Source organism: Lepidothrix coronata, unplaced genomic scaffold (assembly GCF_001604755.1).
Source record: "Lepidothrix coronata isolate B3197 unplaced genomic scaffold, Lepidothrix_coronata-1.0 Scaffold140, whole genome shotgun sequence".
In the NCBI taxonomy this organism is placed as follows: Eukaryota; Metazoa; Chordata; class Aves; order Passeriformes; family Pipridae; genus Lepidothrix; species Lepidothrix coronata.
The window spans coordinates 1,838,658-1,849,880 of NW_016690320.1; the positions used below are offsets into that span (position 1 = coordinate 1,838,658).

The following is an 11,223-nucleotide window of genomic DNA, read 5'->3' on the forward strand; positions in this document are numbered from 1 at the left end:
TCCTGTCTTGTAAAGCATGTATGAATAGTATAGTCCTTCTAGCAGGAATAAATAATAAGCTGCTTCATTTCAGTATATTCTCTGTGATTAAACTAAAAATGACACCTGGGTGACCAAGGCAGAAGACCAGCACTCAAAAAATCTAAGACTTACAGTCCATGAATGAACTTTCCATAACTGAAGGATGTGTTCTGGATGACTACAGCTGCATTCTGGAGTGGTAGGAGATTTTGAGTTACTATTTCATTATAACAATTCTAGCCAATGCTCCTATATATTTTGAATACTCTGGGAATGGGGAATTTAATTCACTTCTTGGATTCCAATAGATGCAAGCATTCATCCAGATGATATTGATGTGGGTGAGTGAGGGTGGAGAATAACCCAGAAATCGTATCAGTTACAATGGATTTCTTGCTCTGAAAAAGTTTTAAATATTTGTGATACCTACTTTTATATATCTATATCTCTCTCTCTATATATAGAGATATACACAGTACTTAAAAGTAACCACTACCATTTAATTGCTTTGGAATATAGGTAATAGAACATAAAAATTAAGTTTTCAGTGATACACATCAGTAATCCTAGCTAATGTGTGCCATGTTAAACTCCATTTTTCTTGGTCATAATTTAAAGGAAAGGGGGAAAACTAGACTTTTTGGTTCCGGATTTTTCCGGGCAGTTCTAGGTAATGGCATACTTTTGAGGAACTTCCACATACCTGAATTTTTATCCAACTGTGCTTGGCTTGTCTTTCAAGCCTTATTCCCCAGAAGCAGTTACTTTCTATATACTAGACTTTATTTTTGCAGATACAGTGTTACTGTTTGTTTGAGGAACGTGGAGCAACAATGTGCAAATTACCTCCTGAGTTTTTGGCAGAGACAGTACCGCAGACAACATTGGGAGGCAATAGCACGGAGCTGCCGGTATGACCCAGTTATTTTTAGGGGACATCTGGAAGTTTCAGTGCCAGCATTGCCAGTAGGTTGAGGAAGGTGATCCTGCCTGTGTGCTGAGCCCTGGTGAGGCCACACTGGGAGTTCTGTGTGCAGTTCTGGGCTTCTCAGTACGAGAGAGACATGGAGCTCCTGGAGCAGGTCCCGTGGAGGGCAACAGAGTTGGTCAAGGGTCTGGAGAATCTCTCTGAACAGGAAGGCTGAGGGATCTGGCCCTGATCAGCCTCAACAAGAGGCTGTGTATAAATATCTAAAGGGAGGGTGTCAAGAGAACAGAGCCAGGCTGTCAGCCAATAGAACCAGAGGCAATGGGCAGAAACTGATGCCCTGAAAGTTTGACCTAAACATGAGGAAGGACTCCTTTCCTGTGCAGTGACCAAGCACTGGAACAGATTGCCAAGAGAGACTGTGGAGTCTCCCTCACTAGAGATATTCCAGAACCATCTGGACACAATCCTGTGCCATGTGCTCTGAGATGACCCTGCTTGAGCAGGGAGCTTGGACCAGAGGACCCACTGAGGTACCTTCCAACCTGACTCTGTGTATTGCTAAATCAATCTCTTCTTTTAATATTTTTTTTTTTTTACCAGAAATTCTAAACTAATAGCAGTTCGTCTCTTCTCGGAGACGTATTTGGCTAACAGTGGCTGTAAGAGCCGCACTCCGCCCAGGTGTGAGCGATGGCGGCCCGCGCCGTGCCCGGCCCTGCGGGACTCCATGTCCCGGCGTGCTCCGCGCGGCCCGGCCCGGCTGAGGGCAGCGCGGCCGGGGCGGGGCCGCGATCGGCGATGCCGCTGTGGCTGCGGGAGCACCATTGGCACCAGACCCCCACCGCCGTGTTCCTCTCGCTGCCCCTGCGCGGCGCCCGGGCCACCCCCGCCAACATCTTCTGCTCCGAGCGGTACCTGAAGGTGGGCGGCGCGCCCCGCTCCCGCACGGGCCTTGTGTCGCTGCCCGCGATGTCCTTCAAAGCTCTGCTGAAGAGCACACGCGCCACACGCCATGGCAACGCTCTCGAGCTTATAGTCTTATAGCCTTTATACTCTTTTAGCCTTTATACTCTCCCTCTCTGTCCTGCAGGCTGTTAGATGCCCGTCCCGCGACAGATAATGGCTTTACCCCTGCTCGTTCTCTGTGCTAATGCTCTTGCTACTCGACAGGTGTCACCTGCCTTTACTGTCTCATAAATGGACTGAATTATACACATCTGCTTATATTATGAATAATAATTCTAATTATGAAGTCCATGGCTTCTGTCGGAGTGCTGAAGAACCAACTTTTTCAATCTCTTTTAATAAAGAGGTTGAAATACATTGAAATAATAAAAATATAACCTTGTGAAGACCCACCCTCAAGGGGAAGGAAACACCTTCCCTGGGCTTCTACAAACCTCCACACTGGATACAAAGCACATTAGTTCTGTCAATAGATTGAGATTTACTGTGTGCTTGTGCTGAGTGTTTTGAATATGTGAGAGTTAATTGAAATCAGTAAATATTAGTACAAATTATATTTTTGTAGGTAAGCATCCCTCCCTTTTTATTTGAAGCCATTTTGTATGCTCCTATTGATGACACAAATAGCACAGCAAAGATCGGAAATGGAAACATTTTCTTCACTTTGTATAAAAAAGAACCGGCCATGTGGGATTCCCTAACCCTAGAAAATGGTAAGTTCTCTATTCTGAAAGTTAGATTGCCTGTAAGAAACCCATTCTGAGCCAACATTTTACAAACTGTAATGTGAAACTCCTGCTGGTAGATATCTGCTCAGTTAAACCTTGTTATTAAAAATAGAAAGTATGTGAGAACAAAGAACATCTACTGAATCTAGCACATATGAAACAAAACAGTGTTTCTTGTAAAACTTATATTTTGTGTGTAAGCAAATCTTAATTTTTCTGTTTTGGAAATGGGCTTGATAGACACTGCTTTGTGGAATTGGAACCACGTTGCATTTTCCCAGAGAAAGTAGCAGAAGGAATCCTGTTTTTATGAATATGATACATACCAGTAGAATTCCAGGCCTAAATGACTAAAATAGTTTTTATTTATTTTTTTAAGCTGACAAGGAAAAACTGCAATATCTAAGAGAGAATGCTGTTCTAAAAGCCCAACAAAAGGCAAAAGAGGAGACAGAAGCAAAAAAAGCTACAAAAGAGGAACACAAAAAATATGCTTTGGAGGCCACAATGAAGGTAGGTTTAGAAGGGGCTCTACAAGACACATACATGTAATAACTACCAACTAATCTGGCATCTGCTTGGTTAAATGTACTTTAAAAATATGAAAAGTACTCATTTTTATTACAGTGATGGTTATTTCTTTGCACTTAAAACACATTTATTATCCAAATATGAAATTGATACAGAAAAAGTACTTAGAAGTTACCATTTCTATTAGTAATATTAAAGAAAGTTTTTGGTGAGGATTTTTGGCCATTGCTCAGATTTTTGGCCATTGAAAGGAGAGTACAGTCATGTAGAAAAACTGTGGTCTTTTGTGGCCTTTGCATCAGTGCAGGTGTTTAGACATTTAGCACTGTCAAAAATACTGATTTTAAAAAAGAATCTTGTTTATTTGTTGCGTTGTTATATTTTATAACAGACTTGCTGTTCATTGTCTTTTTTGTGTTTGCATGTTTGTCCTTCTGCTTTTTATGTCTCTTTCAAGATACCTTCTTCAAAATTTTTATGTATGTAAAAATTCTGGTCACTTCATTTGTGTTTAGAAGGATTAGTTAAAAGAATGAGACTTGTAAAGGCTAATCCAAAATATTTGCTCTCTCAGTCATTTTTAAGCATCTTAGTTAATTCTGCTTGTATGGTCACACTGGTTACACTATGCTTCGGATATGAAACTGGGAAAATAATGGTAGCTTTTACTTAGTCATCCTAGTATTATCAGATGAAACATCTGATCTCAGAGGTTTATTGTTCAAACAGCTAGAAGAAGCAGAAAGGAAAAGAATTGAAGATCTGAAAGAAAAGGAACGGCAGAAGGTCACTGAAGAGTTGGAGTTATGGAAAAACCAGCAAAAAGATGCTGATAAATACAAAAGCGTACAAAAAGAAGGGGAATTACATCAAGAAATAGGGCAATTAAAAGAGAGGAAAAATGAAAAAATGACCAAAACTAGAATTCCTAATGAAGGAACTTCTAAGAGCAGACCCAAACCCACAAAAGGTTGTATGATTTATTCCTGGATGTTTCTAATTCATCATTTATCTTTGTCTCCACCATACTGAACCTGTTCTATTAGTCTGCAGTTATTTTAAATTATTTTTGGGTACTTTATTGAGCTCAAGCATGTGAGTTCTTAGCACTTGTTTAAGTCTTTGGAAATACAAGAGCAGGTTTTGTTCTAAGCTTTAGAAAAGTAAACCAGAAAGCCTTTCTGAGTGTGTGATGCAGACTTTCTGGGGGTGGAGATCCTGTTACCCTAAGTTACCTTACTGCTGCATTTCATAGAAATATACAGTCTCCTTTCACTCTCTATCCCATGTCTTGGTCCTATGGAGAGCCAATCCAGGGAACTAAAACAACAGAAAATATTTCATTTTTTGTTTGTTTGCTTTTATAGGTTAGTTTTAACTCCTGTGGTTGTCAGAGCATCATACAAGTGACAGAGGTGTAAGAGGAGTTTAAGTTCATTTGTGACAGATGCTCTATCATTCCATTTATTTACTGGCTACATTAACAAGAAACATTGTTTGAACCTTCCCTTCAAAAGAACAAGTCTAAACCTTTCTCAAGTTATTAGAGGTTTAATCCTAATGTGTTGCATTTCTAAATTAGGTGTACTTTGGACTTCGGTAGAAAACCAGAAAATTCTCTTTTCCTTGATTTTTTTTTTTTTCATTTCCAGTACTCCAATTCTTTTCATAGGTCATGCTTCCTGTAGTATATTTTCACCAAATGTAAAGGAAGAACAGTTACCAGCTCCTCGATCTGCTGCTACAATTAAAGTCAACTTTACCCCACGAGTTTTTCCTACAGCTCTGCGAGAATCTCGCGTCGCAGAAGAGGAGGAGGTAAAGTAGTGAATTGTTTATTGTGTATTCAGTAAGTTGACAAAAATGGTAGCTGGGCTAAGGAATGTAACCTGTGCAATATATCTTCCAAGGAAGGCAGTTGCATTTAAATTAAGATATAAAGAAACAAACAAGTAAACCAAAAAGTATTAGTGATGCAGTAACTTGACTTTTCATGGTAATAAAATAATTGGGAAACTTTTTCATATCTGACATTATTAAATATTTTTCTTTGTCCAAAATACGTGGCAAATAGAATTCTTTTGATAGTAGTGAGTGAAGAGATAAAATCCATTTTTGGATTTGAATTTTTCCTTCAGAAATAATGCTTGCCCATTTTGTACTTACAGTGGCTACATAAACAAGCAGAAGCTCGAAGAACAGTAAGTGCTGATTTATCTGAGCTGGAAGATTTAAAAGAAGAGGAGAAGAATCCAGATTGGTTAAAGGACAAAGGAAAGTAAGTTAGATTCCACTTGAAGATATATTGAAACTTAATTAATTATTATGGTGTTTGTATACTGTTAGTTTTGATATTTTCTATATATCCTAAACACAGATGGTGAATGTCTATAGAGTAGTCATAGAAGTCATAATAGAGATTTTATTGGCAGCTTATGGGGTTTGAATCTGATAAAGTTGTGAGACACAATTGTTGAAGCCCATGATGAACAAAATCATTGTAAACACATCATTCTTCTTTGAAGGCAGTTGAGGCAGTGCACCATTATATCTAGGTGGATTTCCTTTCATTTGAACTCTTTAGGGAGAGGTGAAACATCTGTCTAAAACAAACTTCAGGAATTTTATAAAAGTGCTGGTTTATTTATATAGCTGTGTTATACAGAAAGGTTTGATTAGGCAATCAGATACACAAAGCTTTCAAAACTAGTCCTGTGTCTGCAAAACTGTGTCCACCTCTTACAGTTCTTTGCTGCTTGGAAGCAGTGACTTTTTAGTGTGTGTCTACAAGTTGTATTGTCTGCATCAAGTTGGACTGAACTTCAACTGTGACATTCTCAGAAAAGGCTATAAATGTGCATTTCCAAGGAAAAGATGCTAAAACTTCAAATATTTGAAAATGAATTGTTAGTAATAAGTAGATATTTATTTTGTGTTTATCACCTTCTTTAAAGTGCACGTTTCATCTTCTGTTTAACACTTAGCAAAATGTTTGCAATGGGAAACTATCTGGCAGCTGTAAATGCCTATAACCTCGCAGTGAGGCTGAACAACAAGCTTCCCCTGCTGTACCTGAATCGTGCTGCCTGCCACCTTAAACTGAGGAATTTACACAAAGCTATTGAAGATTCCTCTAAGGTATAAAAAATACCATCATCTTATGCATTATTGTGGTTTATTACTGTGATGTTTCTGTTTTAAGTGGATCTGTAAATACATATTAGTGCGATTCGGAATTTTAAAATTCAAACTTGATATAATGAAGCCATGCTGGAATATTGAAATTTGATAGTGATTAATGAAGTTTCAGAAATTTAAAACAAAACAACAATTAAAAAACTCTAAACCATGCTTCTACACATTTGGGACAAATGGCCATGTGTTGACTAGCATGTGTTTCTTTACAGATAAAAATATATACACTTGAAAAGCAATATATACACTTCAAAAAACCCTCAACTTGGAGCAGAAAAAAACACCAAAACAAAATATACACAGATACCGTTTCTATTACACTGTGGTGTGCTTCATTTGTTGGAAGGAAAAAATAAAGGTGTGGTGGTGATGAGCAGGATACCTTCAAAAAACCCCAACAAACCAGGCATTTTGAAAGAAGGGCGGTATCACCTAGATGTTTTAGCAGCCATTATTTGTGCAATGGGAGGAGTGATCTCAATTGCACCTGAATAATGTGGAGGAATTTTTGCCAGAATTATTATTTTTGGAACTAATAAGTACTTGAATCTTCGTGGTTTGTTTTTTTTTTTTTTCCTAGTAAGTACTACTAAAACACACATACTTTTTTAGGGCTGTCTTTTTTTTTTTTTAAATAACATGGTATGTAATATTGTGTATGAAAACAGAACATTATTTGACTGTAATAAACATTTAACATAGTATTTGTCAGTTTTTAGCCATGGCAGTGTAACTGTAGTTAGCAAACTGGGGTGATGGATACAAATCTTAATGAATAGATTCACAAGCTGTATAGTTTGAATTCGAATAGTTATTTCTATTTCTATTTGAATAGTTATTATGTTACTGTATAATAATAGTAATTAGGTGAGAGAAGTGTGTGTAAACTAGAAAACCCCTCAAATTATGGCAAATATTCTTATAAATACTTTGGGTGTTCTCATTTCTAAAGGCACTAGAACTGTTGACACCACCTGTTCCTGATAACGAGGGCGCTCGAGTGAAAGCCTATGTGAGACGTGGAACAGCCTTTTGTCAGCTGGAATTATATACTGAAGGTGAGGCCTTGATTTTATGGAAGTGTGCACATGAATTTAGAGTGACAAGCAAGTAATTCTGTTTAGTTCAATGGGACTGCTCACACCTGTATGTTTTCAGGAATGACTTTGAAGGAGCTCTATACAATCTATGTCTCTGTTATGAACCTTGATACCACGTTCCTTATTTTTTTTTTTAATTTTGCTGGCTGATTGCAGTTCCACTTGAAAAATCTTGAAAAAATACCTGAGTTAACAGTGTCCCTACTGAGTTCTTCAGGAGTATCAAGTTAGTTTTGTAAAGCAAATTTACGAGTGAAAGCTGATAATAGAAACTGAAGGATATTCAAAATGACAGTGTTCAAGTGCTAAGCTTTGGCCATTCTTTACTTTCTTCTATCTGTGAATCACTTTGTCATTCCCTTACAGCTTCATTTGCACTTGGAAACCTTGTGAAAAAGACAGTTAAGATTTTACTTCCTGTGCTCATTATTTGCTAACCCCACCCTCAAGCTCTAGTATTCACCGTTCACGTCTTCTTTTCCTTACTTCCACATATTCATTTCTGTCATTCATTTTTCCTCTCTTCTGCAGAACACTCCTGTCATGCACAGACACACATATATATATATATATATATATATATATATATAGGTATATATATGTAAATGAAGAGACTCTGCTTTCATGTTTTAAAACCTGAAAAGTTTATGTAGTAGAGTGTTTCCACTAAAATGTTTGTAAAATAATATAAACAAAATATAAGTTTATTTACTGACAAAAGGTAAATCTGATGTCATTCTGATTCCATCATCTTAAGAGTAAAACTCAAAATCAATACTTCATGCTTATGACTAGGGAACAGTTATTTCCAGGTGGTTGCTAAAGAGGATGCTCTTGCATTATTGATTGACATTCTTATTAATGTATCTATATTAGGTCTCCAGGATTATGAAGCAGCTCTCAAGATTGATCCTAAAAATAAAAATATAGAAAAAGATGCTGAGAAGATTCGACACCTAATTCAAGGAACAATGCAAGGTTCTTAATTCAAATAAACACGAAAAAAAGAAACTCTTTGGCAGAGATGCCTTTTGAGAACATCAGAAGGAATCTTATTTCTTTTCTTATTTATTTCTTTTCAGTATGTGTTAACTAGATGTTTTTTGTGCTTCACTCAAAACACCTACAGAATTGGTAATGGATTGGATATATTAATTTTTTTTTGAAAGTATAGTATTATAACAACCATAATTAGATAGATTTTATCTCATTTTGATACAGTAGTCATATTTTTGCTTTTTGTTAGCATTTGTGTTACCCTGAAAATCTGAAACACTGGATTTGAAGCTGTTCCATTATGTTGAGTTCTTTCCAAGCTGTGACCATTTCAACTACACTTGTTTCAGTAGCAGTTTTAGCAGACTTCTGTTTCCTGAATACCATTTATGACTGATTTCTGTCTTTATAATAAAATATTTTTTATGCACATATATATATTATTTTGTGCAAATTCTGTACTTTTGGAACAGGGAGAAGGTTGCTTCCAGCTGCTTTAGTTAGAGCCTTGAGAGGAGTGCTGAGGTGAGTCAGAAATGTCTGGTGTAGTTGCTGTCTGTGCTTTCCTACAGATACCTGTTGCATTGCTGGAAGGGGCTGCAAATACTCTTTTATAGCAGCTGGAAGGAGGGCAGTGCAGGAGCTTTAGTGCCTCAGTTGAGTGTATTGCTATACTTGCCCAAATATGGCTATTTTATATAATTACTGTGGGGAAGTGAGGGCTAAGGAGGAGACACACTGGCAATGGGAGAAAGAAAATGCAAAGAAGCAAGCGCTGGCTGTAAGTTCACCATTTTTTTTTTCCCCCTTAAAAGGGAAGCAAATGTGCTTGGTGGCATGAACAGTATCTGCCTGTTTCATCTGATAATGTTGGGAGCAAATGCATGTTAAACCTGTTAACTTCAACACCTGAGCTGATGGTGTGTACACCACATCTGAACCATGTACATTATGTTGGTATTTAATCTCCTCAGATGTAAGAATATGGAGACTGACTTTTAAAACCAGAAAATACTTAAGTTAGAACAAGTAAACCTTCAGGTCAATGTCTCTTGCACCTAACTCTTTCTGAAGTTAGAGTTCCACATTTATGAGACCAGTTGCAGAGTTTTATTTCTGTGGGTTTAGGTTTGATTCAGAGAACTGCATCATCAAATAGGCTCCATCCTTTTTGATACATCTTATTCAACGCATCTTATTCAGCATTTCAAGTAACAGGACAAAGCATTTCAAATTTGTTGAGCGTTTGTGGTCAGAGCAAATATTGCTCAAGATGTGTATTGAAATACATACATGGTGGAGAGTGAGGAACTTAACACTTTGACCTTATTTAGTAAACTGTGGACAGTGATAATTGGACTTATGATGACTATGGAGGATAATACAATTTGGACTTTGCATTGATTTCTGCATTAGTGATAATCTTGAGCATAGAAGATAACATAAGTGGCAGAAATAATTAGTATGGGTAATAAATATAGGAATGAGATTAAGAATATAGTGAAGCTTTGTGGATGATGTGTTTTAGTTTTGACTTTTTCTAATATACAGAAATATGAAAAATAGAGGCCTAAAGAAACATCCAAGTGACTGTACTTACTCATGTTCATGTGCATGAATTTTTATTTTTATTCTTTTCCTCTGTAGGGAGTGAGTTAACATATGACAGGTACTTCTTAGTCTGTTTATGGAAAGTGCTCTAGTGCTGTATTAATGAGCGTGTGGTAAAACTGCACCGACTAAGGAACCTCCCTTAGTGTTGCTGAGCAAGCCATTTACAACCCGCTGTTCTTCAGAGGTGCCATGAAATCTTTTTTGTTTGTTTCTCAGTCATGTAAGATATGAAGAAAACGTTTAAGCTGCTAGTTTAGATAAACCTCGAGTAAGAAATTCTGGCTTTATTACTGAGGCCTGTTGTTGTCTCCCATTTATGTTTTGTTCCAGTAATAGGGCACTGTTGGGACCTCAATCTCTGGGATTTCGCATCTGCTCTGTGCTGTGCGTGTTGATGAGATGGGGTCTAGGTGTTTGGTGGGGGTAGGCAGCCTTACCCCCAGTCTGAGTGGCTCTTAGGACAGGACAGCTTCTCCTGGAGCAGCATGGCCTGTGCTTCTGGGAGACTTTCCCAATTAGTTAATTCCTAGTCACCGGTTTTTCCACCCGAGACTAGAAGAATCACATATTTGTGGTCCATATAAGGCACTTTTTTGGGGGCGGAGGGCCGGGGGCACGTTTTGGAGTGTTCTTTGGGGCTTTTTGTTGGTTGGTTGTTTTGTTTGTTTTTTTTGGGATTTGTTTTGCGATGCTTGTTTGTTTGGGTTTTTGTTGGTTTTTTTTTTTTTGGGGGGGGGGCGGCGTGTGTGTGCGTGACTTGTTTGTTTTTCCCTTTCCCTAAGTACAAGGGTTACCGGCAGAGTCCCCTCAGCGCCGGGCTGTCCCTGTGCCCGGTTATCCCCTGATTACACCAGCACAACGCCCCCGCCGTGAAGGTGCCTCTGAGCGACCTCCCCCTGGCACAAACGCGGCCGGTGCCGCTCGGCCCGCGCTCGGCGGCGCGGCGTTGCCATGGCGGTGACCGGGGCGGGCCGGGCGCTGTGCTCCGTGGGACGCTGTTTCCCGGGTCGCTCTGTGGGCACTGCGGTTGCCGGGGCTCTGCGCTCGCCGAGCTCCCCGGGCGCTGTGGCCGCCGGGCCGCGGGGGGCGCGGGCCGCGCTCTCCCGGGTGCCGCGGGCGCCGCCCCGCGCGCAGGCGCCGG

General features: G+C 38.9%; 1 protein-coding gene across 3 annotated transcripts; it reads left to right on the forward strand.

The window, feature by feature from the left end:
• The first annotated feature begins 106 nt into the window (after window positions 1-106).
• DYX1C1 (dyslexia susceptibility 1 candidate 1) lies at window positions 107-8,898 on the forward strand. 3 transcript variants are annotated; one of them, XM_017827465.1, is made up of 9 exons: window positions 107-220; window positions 2,484-2,631; window positions 3,026-3,159; window positions 3,907-4,147; window positions 4,850-4,995; window positions 5,346-5,455; window positions 6,162-6,315; window positions 7,325-7,430; window positions 8,349-8,898. In XM_017827465.1, exons 2-9 carry the CDS (start codon window positions 2,604-2,606, stop codon window positions 8,456-8,458), a joined length of 1,029 nt encoding a protein of 342 aa, XP_017682954.1. In that variant the 5' UTR covers window positions 107-220; window positions 2,484-2,603; the 3' UTR covers window positions 8,459-8,898. The 3 variants fall into 3 exon arrangements, with proteins under 3 accessions (XP_017682954.1, XP_017682952.1, XP_017682953.1); XM_017827463.1 differs by lacking the exon at window positions 107-220 and adding an exon at window positions 1,716-1,873; XM_017827464.1 differs by lacking the exon at window positions 107-220 and adding an exon at window positions 1,928-2,122.
• Window positions 8,899-11,223: the final 2,325 nt, after the last annotated feature.

Bases quoted from the DNA above. Each gene is read 5' to 3' on its own strand.
- DYX1C1 (XM_017827463.1), top strand. From the start codon at position 1,751: ATGCCGCTGTGGCTGCGGGAGCACCATTGGCACCAGACCCCCACCGCC. The intron at 4,148-4,849 runs GTTGTATGATTT...TTCTTTTCATAG, and splicing joins CAGACCCAAACCCACAAAAG to GTCATGCTTCCTGTAGTATA. The intron at 7,431-8,348 runs GTGAGGCCTTGA...TATCTATATTAG, and splicing joins GCTGGAATTATATACTGAAG to GTCTCCAGGATTATGAAGCA.